General features: G+C 60.3%; 4 protein-coding genes across 4 annotated transcripts; 1 reads left to right on the top strand and 3 right to left on the bottom strand.

Moving 5' to 3' along the window:
- Positions 1-289: 289 nt before the first annotated feature.
- Positions 290-2,666, bottom strand: EHS24_007410 (uncharacterized protein; the record flags this gene model as incomplete). Its single annotated transcript, XM_028622780.1, has 5 exons — positions 290-661; positions 718-907; positions 965-1,134; positions 1,309-1,937; positions 2,090-2,666. The coding sequence occupies 5 exons, from the start codon at positions 2,664-2,666 to the stop codon at positions 290-292; spliced, it is 1,938 nt and encodes a 645-aa protein (XP_028476673.1).
- Positions 2,667-7,249: 4,583 nt separating this feature from the next.
- On the bottom strand, positions 7,250-9,514 carry EHS24_007409 (uncharacterized protein; the record flags this gene model as incomplete). Its single annotated transcript, XM_028622779.1, has 1 exon — positions 7,250-9,514. The coding sequence occupies one exon, from the start codon at positions 9,512-9,514 to the stop codon at positions 7,250-7,252; it is 2,265 nt and encodes a 754-aa protein (XP_028476672.1).
- Positions 9,515-15,253: 5,739 nt separating this feature from the next.
- On the bottom strand, positions 15,254-17,933 carry EHS24_007408 (uncharacterized protein; the record flags this gene model as incomplete). Its single annotated transcript, XM_028622778.1, has 7 exons — positions 15,254-15,301; positions 15,630-15,685; positions 15,918-16,058; positions 16,153-16,732; positions 16,791-17,068; positions 17,140-17,444; positions 17,632-17,933. 7 exons carry the CDS (start codon positions 17,931-17,933, stop codon positions 15,254-15,256), a joined length of 1,710 nt encoding a protein of 569 aa, XP_028476671.1.
- A 1,186-nt stretch (positions 17,934-19,119) lies between these two features.
- EHS24_007407 (uncharacterized protein) lies at positions 19,120-21,072 on the top strand (the record flags this gene model as incomplete). Its single annotated transcript, XM_028622777.1, has 1 exon — positions 19,120-21,072. The coding sequence occupies one exon, from the start codon at positions 19,120-19,122 to the stop codon at positions 21,070-21,072; it is 1,953 nt and encodes a 650-aa protein (XP_028476670.1).
- Positions 21,073-21,279: the final 207 nt, after the last annotated feature.

Raw genomic sequence — 21,279 nt, 5'->3', positions numbered from 1 at the left:
GTTTGGTATTTGGAGTGGCGGGCGTGTACTTGTCCGGCCTCCTCTCCCCGACTGACACCACCACACTGCACACATCGTGTTCAAAGCGACTTGACTTTCATACTTCTTCACAAACTGCTAGCGTACTACACAACTATCACCATACCGCCGACGACCACACATCATATTAGGGTTTTCTTTGAGCGCACTGGGGCTGTGCGCAGTTATCCGGCCTCCACGTCCGCTCTCCACTTCCGCCTGCGCGTTGGGCTCTTAAACTCTTGCTCGGGAGGGGACACTCGCTGGCACGCTACGCCGCCGAGGTCTTGATCGTGACGCCGCCGTGGCCGGCGCCGGGACCGTTCACCCTGTCGGCGGGCACGACGAGCGGGGCGAGGTACGCGTCCTTCTGGCGCAGGATGTAGCGACGGAACCACCAGGGGAGCACCGTGCCGACCTGGTACCGCGAGAACGTGGCTGTGGGGACGCTGAAGACGGCGTCGAGTTCCTCGAGGGTGAGCTGCTTGGTCTCGGGGACCCAGAGGTAGATCCACACAAAGGCGACGGCGTTGAGGCCGGCGTAGAAGCCGAACGCGCCGGGCGACGTGAGCGAGCGGAGGAGACGCGGGAACGTGAGGGAAAGGACCGAGGCCCAGAAGTTGTTCCAAGAAACGGCAAAGGCCTGTGCGGTGTGTCAGGACAAGGAAGTGGACACGAAAGGCTTCAACGACGACTCACCATGCCCTGTTCACGCTGAGGAAGAGGGAAGACTTCGGCCGAGTACATGAACGGCACGGGACCTTCACCAATCGAATACGCAATGGTGAAGAGGTAGATGAAGAAGGCGACGACACCGGTACGCGTCTTGGAGTGCTCGACGCCCTGGTCAATGAAGAAACACATGCCGGCAACGAGGAGGGTCCAGCACCTGAGGCGTGTCAGTTTCTTTTTCGTGTTTCCCGCGAGGGAACCGTCATCTACTTACATGTTGGGGAACGTCGCGAGGAGGAGCGAACGACGGCCAAACGAGTCAATGGTGAACACGGCCGGGATGGCAAAGATGAAGTTGAGAGCGCCGAAACCGATCGAGGCGTACAGTGCCTCCGAGGCCGTGGCGCCGCCCTGCTCGAAGATGGTAGACGAGTAGAAGGCCATCTGGTGTGCGTTAGCCACAAGGTCTGCGGGAACGGGCGTGTGCGGTGGAAATAGGGGTTGAGGGTATATGGGGGAGGTGCCACATTGGACAAATCCTGTGAGACTCAAGTGGCTGCTGAGCCACGCCCACGTCCACCTCTTTAACAGCAGCGAACACGACCAGATGAAGCTCACAATATTGATACCACACATCTGCTGAGCAATCATGACAACAGCAGCGGCGAGAGTAGCGCGACGGCAACGGGGGATGGTGAACAGCTCGGTAAGACGCGAAAAGTAGGTGCGGCCCTGGACGATCTTGTTCTCCTCCGAGTAGATGGCGTACGCGTAGAAGAGGTCACGGGCGGCCTGGATGTCAGAGTGACGAAGACGGCGCATCGACTTCCACGCGTCAAGCATGCGGCCCTTCTTCATGAGCCAACGGGGCGACTCGGGGCAGAAAAAGATGCCGACTGTGAGCGGCACGGCGGGGATGAACGCCGAGCCGAGCTGCAGACGCCAGGCAATCGCGCCCGTGTCCTTGACGGCGGCGTTGGCGCAGAAACCGAGGAAGATACCAAACGCAGTCCAGAGTTGCCAACCCATCGTGAGGGCACCGCGGATACGGGCGGGCGACAGCTCGGCACAGAACATGGGCACCGTGGAGGCCTTGGCGCCGACTCCGATGCCCATGACGAAACGCACGGCCATGAGTGCTTCCCAGCTGTGGGTGAATCCGGAAGCGATGGGCGTAACGATGAGGATGATACCTGTGATGAAGATCTCACCACGACGGCCAAACCAGTGGTTGAGCGGGTCGGAAACTGTAGCAAAGAAGATGATGTCAGTGTCTCAAGTGTCTCGGCCATTGTGGCGGAATGAAACCACGGTGGTGCAGTTGCCGATCGCGGATATAGGTATAGCTATAGGCGACCAAAGCGAACCGCAACCGCCACCCCGCGTGCGCTCCACTTACTCCAGCAGCCGATAAACGCGGCAGAAATGTAGACCGACGAGTTGACGAGACCGACAATCCACTCGTCGCGCTCTCCGTTGGGCTCGCCGACTTTGGCGCCAATGCCGAACTCTTGGGGGAAGGACAGGTTGGCACCGTTGGAACCAGTCTGGTCCCAGCCCTGTGTGGCTGCACCAATGGCACAGAGAATGACAGAGTAGAAGAGCAGACGGGGCAGGTGCCACGGATGGTTACGCTCGTAGATGAGCGTCTCCCTGTCCTCGGCGCTCAGTTCCGTGATGCCCTCGATGTTCTTGGGGTTCCGGGCAGCGAGGGCACCCCTGCGGAAGACCTCGTTGTCCTCCTGGAGACCATACTCTGTGCAAAACTGGTCGACCTCGGCCATGAGTTGCGGGGTGGTGAGCTTCTGCAGAGGGTTGTACACGTCGTCGGGCGTGACGCCAACCGACTCGCGACGGCCGCGGTTTTCATAATGCTCGGTCTCGTCGAGGCCCTTGCTGGTGTTGTCGGCATAGTGGATAGCGTCGTGCTTGGTGTCCGCATCGATGCTGCTATCGTGGCTGTGGGGATTGGACATTGTGGCCGTCTGTCCTGATGGCGTTCTTGTCTTGGCGGGGTAAAAGGGGTGTGATGTGGAGTGGGTGTGGGTGTGGGTGTCGAAAGCGAGCGACGCGGGGGAGTGCCCGTGGGGTTCTTGGCAGCTATAAGTATGTCGGGCACGTAGGCGGTCGTGTGAGAAGTCGCGCAGGGTTGAGGCAACGCAACGAGGGAGATCACCGGATCGTACGGATCGTGCAGGCGCAGCGCACAACGCGGTGTGGCCCGGGGAGCGCAGAGGCACAAGAGAGCCAGACCAGTGCAAAGAAGGGCACTAGCGTACCACATCAGAGGCGTGCCCGCGACTGCAGAAGGCAGCAAGGCCAGTTGCAGTGACAAAGCAGTTGTCCTCGGCACGCTTGCAACCAGGACTCGGCCTCCCCCACCTCGCGTCGTCTGTGCCGTTTTAACGCACTCCACACACACCACCGCGCGACCGGCGGCTAAGGTCAGGTGCTCAGGTCAACAGTGTCAGCCGGGTGTCAGGAGTTGATCACGCGGCTTCTCTGAAGGGTTTCCACTACTGGGGCGGGATGCAAGACAACGATTGCGACCAACGTAACAAGCCCAAATGGGCAGAACCGAGCTAACGGCCAGCCGAGGGGGCCTGACTGAGGCTCAAAAACGTCATGGCCGCACTTGTTGCCTTTCAAACCCAGTGGATATTGTCAATCTGGGCGAATCAGAGGAATCCAAAACGGGTGGGGGAGCCAGAAGCTGTGACGTACGAATTGCCGGGCCTGAGATGGCATGCCTCGCTTCAAGCGAAATCCGCAGGCAAGTCAAAAGGTTGGACCGCGGCCAAGGGCTGAAGTGGCGACAAGTCGTGGTCGGAGCGGCATGACACTCAAAAGCAACGAGGCCATATGTGTGCTCGTACACCCTCGTCCCTGTAACCCGGGTGCCCAGACCAAAGGAACACGCATGAGAAGGGAGGAGGCGATTCGGGACTGCAGCTGCCGGGCGGAAAAGTGAGTTTCCACAGAGTACAGAGGTACAGGAGGCGTCGAGGCGGGCAAACGAACCAGATCCCTTTGGCGGATCGGCATTGAGTCCCACATGCACAGCGACGCCGCACCCCCGCGCCATTCCTCCAAGGCGGGAATCGTTTTGGCCACAACTGAACACAGCTGGCCTGACAGCAGAGGCCCCAAGGCAGCGGAATAGGCCAAAGTTGCCGCCTTTGCCGCTTCACCACCGGTGCTCGCTACCACGTCCCGCCGGCGAGGGAGACAGGCACCACGTCGTGTTGGTTGCCATGGCCACACACTGGGAGGCTGCGAACCGACGAGGCCGAGAATTCCGTTTGGGCCCCCGACCTATCGACATACCACAATCGTTGCCGTTTATTCCGTGTGCCAACGTTTCGGGCTCAAGGTGGGTCGGTTCCCCGTAAGCGAGAACTGTCCAGTGTATATATATCTTGAGATGGGACGGACGTTACATGCCTGCAGTTGTGGGGCGCCTGCGGGGGGCCGAGATATCGATAAAGACGGCCGCGGACGTTTGAAACTGCTCGCTTCAGATTGGGACTGTTTGGGCAGATCGCAACTATGCTTATACGCGCTGGCCGCGGTTCAAAAGTCAAACCAACACTGTTTTTCCGTCTACGTTGCCCATCACCGCACACTTAAACGTCCGGTGTCGTCGGTTACAGACTGCCCCCAACGGTGCCCAGGCCATGCTGGACGTCGTCCGTCCCCAACCTTGCGGCCTGCCCACCCAATAGCATGTTGATGGGGGCGAAGACTGACCTAAACAAACTACCGTATAACGCACAAACCATCCGGTGCCGCTTTCGCCTCTGTTCTTTTTTTTCTTTGACATTTTTGCGCTAGGCATGAAAGCATGCCCATCTAAACCGTTTGATTCGCACCAAACCTCCGCGCGCCCTCAACGCAGTGGCCTCCAGGATCTCCAGGATACCCCACTCTTCCGCGACGACAGTGATGTTCTTCCCCCCGACTTTCCTTTTCGACGTCTCTCGCCAGCGGCGATCGCTATGTCGTGTGACCTGGGTCGCGGTGTTGAGGTGAGACACTAAGCCTTTTGGCAGCGGATTTGCGGATCACTGGCCGCTGGCCGCTGGTGCTGCTTGGCACACTCCCCTAGCCCTAGCCGCGATGGGCGGCAAAGGATCCATGGCGGCTCTGCCTCAACGATACCATGGTAACATGACCATTTTTCGTGCCAAGCGTTCCCGCTTCGCCGCTTGTCTCAGCTGCTGTCACGGCTTTAGCCGTCCGTGTTGTTCTTTGAGCCACCTTCGCTCCGACGATGTGGTCCAGCCTTGGCTTCGTGGCTTCGTGGCTTGTGGCGTGCGGCTTGGGCTCGATCAAACATGGTCTCGAGCGGCTGCACGGCGGGGATCGAGGTGGGCATGATAACCGGACAGACGGGCAAGCTGGAGCCCGCGACTTTCTGCTGGCGACGTGCATGTTCCCGTGTTCATTGCCTGGCCAGGAGTGCCGTAACATGGCCAGAGATCGACCACAGCCTTCTCGTCTAACTCGCCTCCATGCACGTCGGTGCGCACCTGCCGATACCTGCCGACACCTGCCGATCACTCCTGTTCCCTCCTTTTGACATCTTGACGGCCGGTATTGCCTCATTATCTCAAGACCGTGTCGCAAACCTGTTCCATTCTGTGAATCCATTCACAAACCCTCATTTCCATATCCTCCATTCGTCCAACATACGCCGCTCGTCGGTGCGGGTTTTTGTTGAGTCGAGTTTGCCGTCGACTCGGAGTGGGCAAGCTCACGTGAGTGGCGTCTTGACATCAGAGAGCACGGGTTCAACAGCAGTCCAACTAACCGACGGCAATAATCGGAGTGCCCTTGTTGGCCTGGGCTTTGATGTGAAGGCAAGCTGACCATTATAACAAGGCCAAGGCCAACAGTCACTCTTTTCTACGTGGTCGTCACATTGCGTTCTTGGCATTCGCCCCTGCCCAGACTCCGAAAGCTCCATGCATCTAACTATACCTATTCACTTGACCCAGTGCCTGTATTCTAACTACCCAGTGCAAGGAGGGGCGCGGTGGGACCAGCCAAGACGTCCCGGTTCGGTGACCCATAGTGTACTGTACACACTTTGCACTTTCGAATCACCCACCTGGCCACCAGGTCACCTCGTCATAACGGCCGCTTTTTGCTCCATTCTTCCAAGGCCGCGTAGCACAACCGTACCAAAGCTTTACGCTGCATCTTTGTGACAGATTTCCGGGTACAGGGGCTCTCCCGAGTCCGGACCCGGCGCGGTCTTTTTGCAAACGACACCGAGCGCGCGGTTCCTGTTGGCGTTGGCTCGGCTCCCGGATGGTTGTGGCGTGTGGCGACTGGGAGAGACGGCCCGTGCTGTGTCGAGACACGATGGGCCATGACTGCCTGCCCTTCAGTGTCGACGTTTGAACCTACGCCTATGCACGACAGATGTACGCCGTACTCTTGGAAAGTACCACTGGAGGTGCTGGCCGTCGCTGAAGGCCGTCGATTCAAACGTTTGTAGACTGGACGGGTATGGCAAACCAGTGGGGCAGTCTGTACCCACAGGGCCGCGCACGCTCACTGTGATATCTGACTGGGGCGACCCCGCGGTTCTGAACGTCGCCAACAGTCGGCCTTGACGCGTGGCACAGCTGTGTGCTTTGCCTCTCAGCTCTCAGCTATTGGTCGAGGCGGGGCCGGCGGTATGCTCCCTACATGCCGCTACCACTGCCTCTTGCCGCAATTATGCTTGCCCTGCCGCCTGGGCGCCCACACAGCACCCGCAACCAGTGGAATCCCTTGCACACGCGTCAATTCCAGTGTTGTAGGCACCCATGGGTATGTATGTATGTATGTGCTGCTGCGCGAAGGGCCGCGAAACAGCACAAACGGGCCTACAGGCCCACAGGATGCACAGGATGTGGTGGGCGCGATAAATTGTCCGCTGCGGTGGAAAACCTCCGCCCTCGTAAAGATCCGCACTGCCTGGAACGCGTTTTGGCGTCTTTGGCGTCCATGGCGTAAGAAACGCTTTCTGTGCAGATCACACACGCACGATGCTTTCGTGCAGACTTTCAAACACACTCGTACACAAACCGGACATGTTTCAGACCACTCGCGTGTCGTCAGCCCGACAGGTCTCAGCGACGCCGCGCGCGCTCGCCAGCTTCGAGTATCTTTGCTCAGTATTACAACGACACACACACACACACACACAACAGCTGCAGCAGTGGACATCAGAGAAAGATTGCATGAAGGCTTTTGTTTGACCTTTTGACGTGTATGTGCTGCGTGCGTGTGGTGGAGAGAGACGAGAACCGAGAGACCCAAAAAGAAAGTGAGAGATGAATGTACCCAAATAAAAAGAGAGAGGGAGAGACTAGCTCTCAAAGAACAATAACCCGAGAGGAGAGGGACCGGCTGGAGGAAAACCAAAAAAGGAGGATATGGAGGGGCGAGCAAGGGAGATTGTGTCATGTGCCATGTTGCGTGTGTGTTGTGCATGTGTTGTGTTGAGTTTGTGTAGGATGGAGGGTGTGAATTGTGTGTGTTTGATGAACGGAGGCGACGGGGTTTAGAGACCGTCACAGCTGGGGACAGTGGAGAGTGGGATCGGCGCCGAAATGAGGCGACGGTACGCGCCGGGACCACGCGGGTTGGTGACCAGCTGCTCCACGGCGTCAACGTCCGACCGGCCCGTCGGGGTGGGCGTCGTGCCCAGGGCCTTGTCCACGATGGGCCCGACGGCTAGGGCGCTGCCGCTGCCGGGCACGGGCGCCAGGGGCCAGAAGCTCCTCCTCTCGGTGTCGGTTGTGGGCGTCGTCAGAGGCGTGGCCAAGGACGTGACGCTGCTCGAGCTGCCGACACTGGAGACGAGGGCTGGGTGTGAGTCTTCTTTGCCGCTCCAGCGACGGGGACGGGGTGCTGATACGCCCCGGCGCTGAGGCTGGTGGTACAGCTTGGAGACCTGGGGGTTCCAGCCGCCTTGCGGGGCTGGGAGGCCGACAAACGCGTTGAGAGGGACGCTGCCGCGGCGAGCGAGGAGGGAGGGTGGGATGGGTGCTGGGAGAGGCGCATGGGCAAAGGCCAGGGGGCCGCCAACGGTCGCGCGGGGCGGGAGGTAGATTGGTCCGCTGATGTTGACGGGCGTAGCGCCAGGTGTGGTGACCCCAGGCAGGGAAGCGACGGCCAAGGGAAGTGGTAAGCTGGGGTTGGGTGACGAGGTGGGGAGAGACGACGAAGACGAAGACCGGCGGCCGTGCTGGGGCCTGAGAGCCAACGGCGAGGGTGCTGTCATGACTGGCGAGACGCTAGAGTACGACCCGCTGGGGCAGACGTATGACCCGATGCTGGGTGAGGCAGGTGTCGGTACTGCGACAGCCGAGTTGGACGCAATACTCGACGAAGGCGTGTGGCCCGGCCGACGCGCAATTGGGGGCGCAACAGATGGTTTGGGCGGTCCCGGAAGGTTGCGAGCGAGGCGTGAGATCTGGCCTAGGGCGATGGAGCCACGACGACCCATGGGCGGCGAACGCGGGAAGAAGGGGTGAGCACCGCTGGCAGTGACAGGTGGGGTGGTCGCTGGCGACGAGTGTGTAGAGGCTCGGCCGGTGCCCGCAGACGTTCCAGGTGAACGCGAGGTGCGCAGAGGAATGTATGGCGTGTTGTTGCCCAGCACCGAGCCGCTCACCGCGCGGCGTAGGTCACGTTCACGTTCACGTGACCCATCACGCGGCGACGGAGTGGCCACAGTCGCGGCGACAGCAACGGGGTACTCGAACGGGCCAAGCTCGGCTGCTGGGGTCGAGACGAGTGGTTGTTGCGGGAGGGTGGGAGCGGTCTGGCCAAACGAGAACTGTGTCGGGTCTGGGGGGCATGTGCCAAATGAGAAAGGTGGTGGAGGGCTGAGGCGGAGAGCGTCCTGTGGACGACGAGATGAGCTCCTAGAGCTCGTCGAGGCCGTCTCAGGCTGGGTGGTGGCCGAGGAGGCGGAGTGACACGTCCCGAACGTGAATCCGGGGGCGATACGGGTGGCAGGCTCGGGTTGCTGCTGCTGCAGTTGTGGTGGCGCACCGAAAGCAAACCCGGGAACGATGCCAGCATCAGTTTCGGGCGCGATGAACGCGGGGGCTGGTACACCAAAGGAGAAGCCTGGAGCGATAACAGTCTGGGGCTCGACAAGAGGCAGGAGTGGTGGTGCACCAAAGGCGAATCCTGGGACCACGCCAAACGCCTCGGTGGGTTGCTGGCGGTAACCTTCGATCGATGGGATGACGGGGAAGAGATAGTCGGCCGCTGTGTCCGAGGTAAGTGCTGTAGCGACGGACACGTCGGTTGCAGAGGACGGTGCAAATGCGACAGCCATGGCGCTGGCGTCGCGGCTGATGCTGCTCGTGGCCGCGGAATGCTCAAGCATGTGGCCGGGTCGAGGGGGCCCATTCACGGCATGGGGCGTAGGGTGGACGTGGTCAGCCAACACGCGAGAAGCGTCGCCGGCGGCCGAGGTGTGCGACGGCATGGCCTCGAGGCCGAGTCTTGACATGTCAATGTGCTCGAACCCGTTGTCGTTGACGACGTCCTCGTCGGCGTCCGTGTCAAAGCTGCTGCCGCCGGCTGCCAGCTTTGCTGCCGCTACCATTTCGGCATAGGCGTCCGGAGCAGACGTTTCGCTACCAACCTGTACGGCGGTGCCGCCGGCACCTGTCTCTCGAAGCAATTGGAAGAGAGGGGGCGCGGTGAGCTCGAGGTCGGGCGTGAGGAGGGGTGCGGGCTCGAGACCGTTACGGGCTGCAAGGTTTGGCGAGGCTGGGGGCGATGGCGCAGGGGTCGGGAGGGACATACCGCGCGCAGCACTCGGCACTGGGGTGTTGGGGAGGCTTCCAGTGCCAGTGCCGGTCCTCAGCGGTAGAGGACCTGGGCGAGGCTGAGGGTGTTGGAGCGGGAGGTCGTCGGACCGTCGGTCCAAGTCCGATCGGCGTGCTGCCGGTGCGAACGGTCGCTAGGTGCCGTGTGTGTGCTGATGTTGATTGCTAGCGCACCAGGCACCGAGTACTGGCGGCGGCGGAGAGAGAGATGAAGGAGGGAGGGAGGGAGAGAAATGTAGTTGAATAAGTGTGGTGGGAAGAAGAGAGATGGGGTCGACCGGATGGACTTGACGGGCGGGTTGGAGGACGGGGGGAGGAGGGGGTGTGGAGACGTTTGTGGGGCGAGCTCCTTCTTGCGTCGACTGCTAGATAAGAGTCTCTCGAGCGAGCATAGGTGGTCGCCTTTATGCCCGCAGCAGTCTGTTCCCTTCGTGTGTGTGTGCGTGTGTGTGTGTGTTGTCTGGGATGTGTGTGTTGTCTGGGATGTGTGTGACGGCTGGTTGGTGGTCGGATGTGTGGTGTGAGATGTGGAGATGAGACGACCAGATCGAGGGAAATGGTAGGGGCAAAGGGGTGTGGTCGGATGAGTGGGGAAGGGGAGTCAAGGGGTCCTTTGTGTTCTGCGCTGCGCCTTGATCGAGGTATGTATATGTATGTGTGTGCGAGTGGAGACGACGACGACGGCGACGACGGTGTGATGGTGAGAACGAGAGAGAGAGAGGGAGACAGAGGGAGACGATGAATACATCGACAGCGAGAGCAGCAGACCATGCTACTGAACAGGTGACACTATAGAGTTGACTGAATGCGGTTCCAGTCGGGGGCCTTTGCCTTTGGCCCCCTCTTGGCCCATTTCGGATCATCCGAGCTGGGCCGACCACCACACACCTACCCAGCGTGCACGCGCAGTCCCAGCGCGTTTCCCAGGCATGCACAGAGAGCGCACAACTGAGCACGGGCCCAAAGAGGTGTCGCCGCCAGCAAGCCATGTGCGCCAGACGAACGCCGAGGAACCGACAGAATGGCCGTCAAAGAGACAAGCGCTGCCCTCCTTGGCGTTGGCGTTCCGGAGAGATTAACCACACACCGGACGACGGCGGCGGCGGCGGCGACGACGACCGGCCGACCGACTCGTGCGCTGTTCCACAGCGGTCCGAACACCGGCCTTCTACTGCCAGTCCACTCTCTGCAAGTGTGCTCTTTTACCTCCCTGGTCTAGTGCCTCACTGCATGCAACGGAAGCTGAGTTTGGAGTTCGGAGTCTTAGTTGTGTGATCAATGTGGATATTTGCGAAACAGATCAAAAACGTCTTGTCTCTCTCGCTTTCTCGCTCGCTTTCTCGTGGCCAGAACCCCGCCTCTCGGTCTCTGCTGGGTGTCTCACACGCTTGGCCCGATCTCATTCTCAGCAACAGAATGCAGCAGTTATTCCGCACGGTCGACATTGCTAGCCTCCCCTCTCTATCTGGCTGACAGCGACAGCAGTAATTCCGGTATAAGTGGGTGTTGCCGCCAGTGCGTGCGCATGCGCGTCCATGCGTTCCCTGCTTCCTGTCTCTCGCTTCTCCAGTTCCCACATCCAGCAGAGGAGACGTCTCTTTTGGCACACACTAGTGCCAAACTGTATACCCATCTCGTCCTGCGAATCCTACAAACTGTTAAACTGTAACACCCCCCCACCACACCCACGACCGTTGTCTACCTGCTGGCTGCCACTGCCGCTTTCACTGCTGTGTTTCCCTGTTGGTCCCACCTTCATTGAATAGACCTTTGGTGATCGCCCCGACGCCACATGCGCTTTCAAACCCCGCTGGGAACAGCCCCCCGCAGGCTGGCAGCTGCATACGAGGCTGGCGAGAGGCTCCGGAGGCGGAGCGGGCGGACATATAACGGACCTGCACCCTTTTGCTTTCATTGGCGTCGTGGGTAGAGTTTAGGTGCAGCTGCCCCGAGCGGCCGTCGCATGAGGCGCCAAGTGTGGCGGCGGAAGAGGATCTAGGATGTCTCGCCCATGCCGCGTCTGCCGGAGGGTGTTGACCGAGAGGGGGGGGGGACCGGCCCAGTCACCGCGCTCGCATGCCTTTTGCACCGTACCACGCAGTGGCCGCGCGAACCGAAACCATAATCACCATTCCCGTTAAAATCAACAGACATGGCCAATCCTCGGCATCGCCCGGCTGAGCAGCCACGCAGCCATGGCGGCGACATTTGTGGCGTAAAAATCCAAGACGCACTCACACTCTTGGCACGAAACCGACGATGGTCCGGAACCAAGGCCATGGACAAAAAGCTCCGTTCAATGGGTCCAGATTTCATTGCATTTGTTGTTGTTGAAGCACAAGTGCCACGTTGCTGATCGCCGCCTGCCTGCGTTCCGTTCAGCATTGTCTCTCCTTTGCGCTCGATCTCTCTGGGAAGAACAGGAAAACACCAGGCCGGGGACATTCACTCTTCGGAAGACAAAGTTAACTCCCGCCCCTTCTCACCTTAACACACCCTGCGCCGCTGCGAGCTCAAACTCTCCTGGTCGTGGGGATCGTGGGCTTTCCATATCCATCCAGGAGGTACCATCCGGTACAGTAGCATGGTTGCGTGCGCAGCAACGGGCAGTTGAGTAAATAGTATCTCCGGTCCCGGACTTGGGACGCCTGCCACCTCTGGCACAAGAGGCTGGCGACGGCGCGTGACTACCTGTTGTTCACCTCGTGGCGTCCCGCCGAGACTGGGAATCGGCACGCAGTGTGTCCCATGAACCCAGAGGCCAAACGGCCAAGAGAGTAAATAGAGGGCAACGGCAGTGGTGCAAGCAAGAGAGAATGAGGGAGAGGGGAGTATGCCAAACGCCACCAGGGACAAAACCTCCATTTCTGACCTTTTTGCCCGTTGCTCCTTATTTCTTTCTCATGCTCGCTCAACCGACCCTGCACGCCTCCTGTAGGATATGGGTGATGGACATTGGCCACACGCCGACGCAGAGACCTAAGACCTCGGCAAACTGCTGGGATCGACGGTGCGGTGATCTCCCGCTCACTTTCCACCGGACAGACCGCCGGCTAAGCCGACCGGGCACAGGCCAATGTCATTTGCATTTTATGGCTTGACCGAGGCATTGGGGCCACACGGCCGTGGACAATATATATTTCTAATCCCTTAAGCGTAAGCGACGGTCAGAGGGGTAATGGCGGGCAGGCAAGTGGCAAGTGGGTGCAAGTGGGACCAAGGTAAGGAGCCAAAGCAGTTGTGAACCCAGGGTCCATGTCGTGTGCCGTAAATGGAGTCTCAAAGGTTAGTATCCGTGCCAAGCAAAGCTATTAGCATCTGCGGTCGACATGTGTCAAAACAACAAGTAAACATGCAGGCAGTCAACATCACCTAACGTTGGCTTACCAGATGGCCAGCCTCCATCTCTTTCAGAGCGACCGATGTGCCATGCGTGACGCCCTCTGCCTTTGCGAGACCTGTGTGACATGCAGCAGATCTCGCCGGCGGGAATCCAATGCCACATGCCAGCCACATGTCGGCGCGCAGTGGCGATCTCGTGTCTCTTGCGTCTAGTCCAGGGGCCAGGATCTTGCGTGTTTGCTTCTTCGCAAGATCTTTTTGTATAGATTCCAAGATCTACGGCTGGTGGTTTCTCCAGCACAGATCATCTTGGCTGCTGCACATGTACATGGTTGTTTTTCCGTCTTTACCATCGCAGCACCGTCAACAGGCGCCGATCTTCATCGGACTGTGCCGCCAGGTCCACCCCAAAGGCGATCGTTGCAGCACCCGATGCTCGTGTACGGAGCCACGTTGACGCCAGCATGGCAACACACGCACACACGCACACGGCGCCTCACTGCCCGTCGACCCTCTGCACACTCGTTTCGGCACGCAGTGTGGACTCGTTTCACGTCCTTTGCCACAGATCTCGCGATTGACTCCCTTTGCCGTGGATCTCAATTTTACCACACCATTGCCGCGCGCCCCGGTACGCTCTGTAAACATGTATATACCCCTTTATCCGACCACCACTGCAGAGGAGTGCGGGGAGGACGGAAAGGACTGGGGAACCCCAATGAGAGAAAACATCGGGAAATGGGAGACCCCTTTCGTCATTGCCTCGCGGCCGATCTGTGTACCTGTGTGTTGCCGATCGTCTGTGCCGTGCCGCATGTGAGCCGGCGACAAGTGGATGCACGACGCTCGTGTCTGACACAAGAACTCGCGTGCGTCATGCACGTCACGGTGGACGGTTTGGGGGGGCATGCAAGCCCCGTCCACTGGTTATCGACACGGAAAATGCACGAGGTGGTTGACACACGACGACACGGAACAGCGATGTGGCGATGGCCGCCGTTACCCCCAAGAGTACTGTAGTGAAACAACCTACAGACACATACACCGAAAGACGTCAGAAGGTACAGACCACACTGTCACAGACACCTACACGGACACGGACACGTAATAGATATGTCTGGGTCGGCAGCGACACGTGCAGCTTGCGCTCGATGGATCTGACAAAACAGGCCACGCGGTGAGTAGATGTGTGCAGTCTCCTCGATTCCCTCACACTCATACTCACATGCAAACGTACACATACTGTTCGACTCGCTACTTGCGAAGTGACGACCAAGGTGAGACACCACGGACACGGCGCTCGGGAAACGGCGTGGAACCCGTAAATGCAGACAACCACTGAAACATGTGACGCTGCCATCGGGGACAGCCAGTCAGTCAGATTGGGATCGGCCTCAATCCATGCACACGGCCCGTCGACGATGGGCCACCATGCACCCTAAGTCCACGCCTCACCACACCCCCACAACATCGCTTTACACGTGCGCGCCACACGGGCAATGCGTGGCTTCTGGTCGTGCAGTGGTTCGCTCCGCGGGCGGCCGCCGACTGGGGCCCACGCAAGAGGCCATGTTCGGCCCCCATCCTCCGACGAAACGTGAACGCAGACGCAGACGCAAAATGGCGCATGGTTGATACGCCGATGGCCCGTCACTCATTCCCCCGCCACGAGCCGCCACCACACACGCCTAGAGGTGGATTCTGGCCCGTCGTAAAGCATACAGCTGTGCAGCAACGCAGCGGCGTACACAGCGTGTACCGCACACTCACGCCGTACGCCTCGTCACCGCCCCCACCGCCGGCTGGCCATGTTGCGACTTTGGGCGTACGCCCCCGGCCCGCCGAGTCGAGTCGCCCATCGCCCACCAGACGCCGTAAAAAAACGCCAACAGACGCGTGGCCGTCGCCGCCACCGCCATCGCCCTCACCCATCGCCATGGGCCACGGGCCACGCCGACGCGGCGGCCCCGCACGAGATCCGCGCACATCTCCGCGCGCGACTCGGCAAGCCGTGGGGTCGTACGGGCCGAAGCCGAAGCGCAAGTCGGGCGGTCAGGACAGGAGGTCAGTAGGCTGAGGCTGCAGGCAGGGCAGCTTGCAGCTTGCAGCGCGCGACCCGGTGAACGGCGGCGCCCTTCTCACCGTTCGTTCACTCATTCGTTCATTCGTTCATAAACCTGCATCACTGAATCACTGATTACGCAGAGGGCTGGATACGCGCCGCTATGTACTGTACATAAAGGGTTTGGTGAGATCGTCTTCAGTAAAACAACACAGAGAACAGAAAAATGTTCACGGTGCGTGCGTGTATCGCCCTCCTCCCTCCTCCTCCCTCCTGGCTTCGGTCCCCGCTTGTCGTTTCGCATTTCCGTCTATTCATCCTTGGTGTCGTACGACGTGTCGATGGGACCCATGAGGAGCTGCGAGGGAGGGTCAGTATGTGTTTGGGTTACTGTCTGTGTGTGTGTGTTGGGGGGGAGGCGGGGGTCGACGCGGGGATTCTCCAGTGGCAGCGTCCGTGAGCAGAGCGCACAGGCGCGTCGCCCCGTCACCTGCAGCTGGGTATGCTGGCCGCGGTCATGGTCACGGTCCCAACTTTCCAGCGACAAGACGGTACGCCCGATAGGCCAGCGGCAGACACGAAAACCGGGGGCAGACCTTGGTGGCACAGGACCGCCACTTCAAAACCCCCCACAGGGGCCTTCCTTCACACAATGTCCACTAGTGACGGCCCCGTGCGTCGAGTACCCCGGGCATCTTGGTGCCCGGGTACTGTGACAGGAGCGTGGGCCATTGGGACTGGACTAGGGCGAGTATGTGGATTTGGAGGGGAGGGGCTTTTTTTTTCTCCTTTTTTTGTCTTTTCTTTTTTTCGCCACACCACCTCCAAATCCTTTTCTCAACTCGTTTCTTCACGACGCAACGACAAAACAACTCGTCTGGCGCCTGTGTACTCGCCTTAACAAGCCAGAGCTCTGGGGTGACTGTTTCCCTAGTTAGCGAGGTGTACAGCACTTGTGGAAAACCGAAACTCACGATCGACGCCCTTCTGGGCCATCTCGGCCTGCTCGGCCTCGTAGTTTGACGTGCAGTCGACGAGACCGCCGACGACGGGGTGGTTGTCGAGGACGGCGAGGAACTGCTGTGCCTTCTGGTCGTTGCCGACCTGAGCAAACTCTGTGTCGGGTCAGTTCGTTGTTTATTATTATTATTATTTGTGTATGTGCTCGTGTTCTATTTGCAGCTCTACTTTCAGCGTCACGGCACTCACGGTACGAAACGGCGTCACGGCCGTAACGGGAAGAGCCGAGCTCGCGGTCTGCGCGCTGGATGACGTTGAAGACCTCGTCCTTGTTCTCGCCGGCCGGGGTACCGTCCGTGATGGCGATGACGACGACGGGCTTCTGGAGGGTGCCCTGGCGCGCGGGGCCGAGGACGAGGGGCTGGAGCACCTTGTTCATGAGGCTGGTACCCAGTGGGGTGAGGCCCGAGAACTTGACCTGGTTGACGAGCTGCATGGCCTGGGCCTCGGTGGAGATGTTGTCGCCCTGGAGGTTCGAGTTCATGAAGCGGACCTGGATACCGTCGGCGTCAAAGAGCGAGGTGGCGAACGCGACGCGGGACAGGATGAGCTTGAGGTCGTCGATACGCTCGCCGTTCTCCTCAAACGCCATCGAACCCGAGTCGTCAATGTACAGGACAAAGTCGAAGAGGGCCATCTTGACGAGGTCGGACGCGAGCTCCATGGGCATGCGCCACTCGGCGGCGATCTTGTTCAGCACGCCAGACTGGGCGACGCGCTGGGCAATCTGCTCAAGCGAGCCCGGGGGGTAAAAGGCCTGGATGCCTTGCTGCGAGAAGGGTGGTCAGTGGGCTGTGGGTTGTGGTGGTGGCCCGAGAGACACTCACGTCTTGGACACAGTGCTGGAGCGACTGGAGCAGGGCCCCGGCGTTGGCGCCGGAGCCGCCCATGGGAGCACCGGGGGCCGCACCGTAAGGCTGCTGGCCGGGCTGAGCACCGTACTGGCCGGGCTGCTGGGGCTGGCCGTAGGCACCCTGCTGAGGCTGGCCGTAAGCTCCGGGCTGCTGGCCATACTGGCCCTGCTGAGGCTGTCCGTACTGGCCCTGCTGAGGCTGTCCGTACTGGCCCTGCTGCTGCTGGCCATAGGGGCTCTGGGGAGGCTGGCCTGGGACATTGTCAGTGGATCGTTCGTTCGTTAGGGCAAGACAACAATCCGTGGCTTGATCCTCAACACACCATACTGGCCCTGCTGCTGACCATACTGGCTCTGCGGCTGGCCATACTGGCTCTGCGGCTGGCCATAACGGCCCTGCTGCTGACCGTACTGGCCCTGCTGCTGGCCATACTGGGACTGCTGAGGCTGGCCATATGCTGCTGGCTGCTGGCCATATGCTGCTGGCTGCTGGCCATATGCTCCAGGCTGCTGACCATATGCGCTAGGCTGCTGGCCATACTGTCCCTGCTGTTGACCATACTGACCGTACTGGCCCTGCTGGGGCTGTCCGTACTGCTGCTGGCCGGGAGCAGCAGGCTGGCCGGGGCTGAAAGACAATGTCAGCGTTGTTGAAAGGTGTCACGTCGAGGCCTATCTAATGCGCGCGGGGGGAGGTGTATCTGTGTATACAAGCAAGGTACACCTTCCCGCATTTTCAGTACCCAAGAAGCCGACAAGGGCACGGGTGGCGAAAAGAGCAAAGCCGAGAGCCGATGGGGGAAAGAGAAACATACCGCGAAGGGACGGCAGGGGGAGCACCGTACTGGCTCTGGCCTGGGTGTCCCTGCTGCTGACCGGGCTGCTGGCCGTAGGGGCTCTGCTGCTGGCCGTACTGCTGCTGAGCAGGAGCGCCATACTGCTGTGGCTGCTGACCATATTGCTGTTGCTGAGGAGGAGGAGGAGCGGCACCGTATTGACCGGCGGCAGCGGGAGCGCCGGGGGCAGCGCCGTATGCGGGGGCGGCGCCAGGAGCAGCGCCGGGAGTGGGAGCTGCGCCGGTTGCCTGTGCGGCTGCAAGTTTGGATGCAAGGCCCATTGTTGTGATAATAAGATGGAGGTGGATGTGACTGTGTGGATGGAAAGGGAGCGATGGACGAAACAACACGACCGACCGACGACGACGCAGGTGGGTGGGTGGGGGAGAGAGATGCGATGACGACCGTGCGCACCGCCCACACCCCGCCCCCCGCAGCGTCGTCCGCCCCCCCCAATCGCCCTCTTTGCGTCATTGGTATAAAGGTCACGTGATGGGGTGTCATTGGGTTTTGCCGGGTTTGGGATTAAACATGACAAGAATGGCGTAAAAAATAAATAAAATAAACACACTAACCACGGCAGACAATAATATTGACACCCAAACAGACGCCGTTATGCGTTTTTGTGTGTACCGCACAAGAGTTTATGCCATCCACCCCGATAAGGCGTTGGGTGGACGACTGCCCGTGTCGTGTCCTGGCCGTCACACACTGCTGCGCGGTAGGACCTTTGGCCCATGGCCTGGGTGGTGTGGGTGCAGCAGCTTGTTGCGGGTTTCCTTTCCTTCTTCTCCTTTCTTTTCTCCAACGCATCTTTCTAATTCACGCATTACCCCCCCACTCCCCTCCCCCCCCCGTCCCCCCTCCCCCACCCATCCCAGTATCCATCGTCACGACGGAAACGGCATCTCTCTCTCTCACAACACATAACGATCAAACGAACACACACCCCATCACCCATCACCCATCTCCCCACCCCCCCATCCTCCCCCCCCCCCTTGGCGCAGCTTTGCCCCGACGCCTCCAAACCCACAACCCCCAATCCCACATTCGTCACCCCGGGCGTTGCCCAAACCCAACACACAATTCCACACGACTCCTGGTTTCCATTTACACCCAAACCTTGTCGTTCGTGTGTCCACAATCCACCACAACCTCTTGCTCGTCAACCTACCCCCCTTCCTCGCCACCACATCGCCCGTGCACGCCCCCGTCGCAGGCCCCAATGCCCACGCGTTCCTAGTCTATTGCCTCCGTGACGACCCAACGTAATTGCGCAACAACGACCTCAAACCTCCTCCTCCTCCCCCCAGCACACTCACATCCCAACACCACCTGGGCCAGCTCTACACACTCTCGCACCCTCACGGCACATTCGGCATACAGCAAAAGCACACAGACACACACACAGACACACAGACACACACATACAACCCAATTGGCTTTTTTTATTGCATTCTCCCTACAATGACCCACCAGCATTCATCCCCCCCTCTCCCAAACTTGCACGCCCTTTCCATCTCGCCTGCACCTTACGGCGTCCAGTCCGACTACCCGTACAACGGCGTCTTTGGACCTCCCACTGCCACGCCTCCTGGAGGACAACCTGCGCGTGGTTGGACAAGCAGCCCGAAGCGTGGATCGCGTTCGGGCATCCCCTTGGTAAGGACACGCACGACACAGAAGCAACACAACGAGTGTAAACTGACAGATCACTCTCAGGCATGGTTTGAGCCGCAACCTCAGGCGTCAATGCACCACCACCACCAGCATCACGGCGGCGGCAGCGGCGATGCGTTCCGGCGGGACGCAGGCTCGCCGCCCACGCTGTCGCCTCCTTCCTCGTCCGCTTCCGGAGCCACCTCGGCCCAACCCTACTACCCCGCGTTTGCTCTCGAGGCCTTTCCGTCAATGGGCGGCCTTGCGCCCTCGCCACCGCCTCAGATGACTCCGTACGGCATGGGTAACGCTGGCTCGGCTGGTGGGTTTGGCGCAGGTGGACCGCTCCAGCCGTTCGGTTCGGCCCAGCTCGCTTCCATGCCCCAGCGGCCCCAGCAGTGGCGTGCCGCTCCCATGATCCCCACGCCGGACGAGGATGTCATCCCGACGGCGATTGTGATCAAGAACATTCCCTTTGCCGTGTCGCGCGAGACACTCTTGGCCATTATCGAGTCGCTCGGCGCGCCTCTGCCCTATGCGTTCAACTACCACCACGACAACGGTGTCTTCCGTGGTCTGGCCTTTGCAAACTTTCGAGCACCCGAGGAGGCTGCCAGTGTCGTCGCCGCCCTCAACGGCTACGACGTGCAAGGGCGCAAGCTGCGCGTAGAGTACAAAAAGGTTCTCCAGCCTGGTGAAAAGGACCGCATTGAGCGCGAAAAGGCCATCAAGCGCATGAAGTCGATGCAGCTTGACGCGGCGGTCAAGGCGTCGCCACCTGTCCCCGCCGACATTCAGAGCATGCCGCCGCCGCCTGTGCGCAGCAACGGCAACTCTGCCGGCAACGGTCACCACCCGCAGTTTTCGTTTGACACGGCAGCCGACGACCGGAGCCCTCCTCATTCCGCTGGCTCTAGCATGAACAGCAACTCGGCCGACTTGCCCAACAGCCTCGACCTCAACGACCCCAACTCGCTGCGCATCTACAACATGGTCTACATGTTCAAGGAGGACCGCATGCGCGATGAGCTCGTCCTGTCGCGCAACCTCTCGCCTACCGAGCGCCGTATTGTGCACCTGGTTGCCCAAAAGCTCGACTTGACCAGTGTGACCCAGGGCGACGGTGAGGGCAAGCATGTCGTGGTGACAAAGGACGCACCCCGCGGCGGCGGCGGCGGCACTCAGACTCCTCAGACCACCTCGTATCTCTCTCCTTACCCAATGGACCACCCGACCTCGACGTTGAGGAGCAAAAAGTCGATGCCAGACCTGCGTGGGTTCAATGGACCCGTCGTCGCCCGCGACCCTGCGCGCAGCTTGACGCCGCAACGCTCGTCGGGCAACCTCCGCGCCGAGGCAGCAGGCGGCATCGTCGCAGGACGTGACTATGCCTCCATGGGCGCCTCCCACGGCCGCCGTCTCAACGGCCACGGCCTCGGTTCCGGCACGTTCAACTCGTTCTTTGGCGCACCCGTCGGTGCACCCCCCGTCCCGCCTCTGCCGGCCTCGCTGAGCGACTTGCGCGACTCGCGTGATTCGTCCGGAGGCGGTGTCGGTGGCGACCGCACGGCAGGTGACACTGGCTCACTACCCATGCGCAACCCCCGGGGACCAGTGGGCGAGTCGCGTGGCTTCGCGGGCATGTTGAGGCCAGTGTCCAGCTCGCTGCGCGGTGTTCCTGGCGCCCTGGGTCTGGGACGTCGTCTGAGCGAGGAGGACGAGTACGAAGGTGCGCGGACGAGGGAGGAGCTGGACCTGTAGTCGGCGCAAAAGTCGACGTCCGGCCTGTCAAGAACCGTTGTTCCGCTTCTGTCTGTCGCCACACATCAACCACCACCACCTTACCCCCGCCCCCTTTTATTCACAACTGCACGCCCAACCCTCACTCCACGGTACGCCCCGCCAACCCACCTTGTCTCTGTGTGGGGTGGCAACAACGACCGAAACGAAATTATACATCAAGAAATC

The sequence above is a fragment of the Apiotrichum porosum genome (genome assembly GCF_003942205.1).
Source record: "Apiotrichum porosum strain DSM 27194 chromosome Unknown scaffold_5, whole genome shotgun sequence".
NCBI classification, from domain to species: Eukaryota; Fungi; Basidiomycota; class Tremellomycetes; order Trichosporonales; family Trichosporonaceae; genus Apiotrichum; species Apiotrichum porosum.
This window is presented reverse-complemented; position numbering and strand designations above follow the sequence as displayed.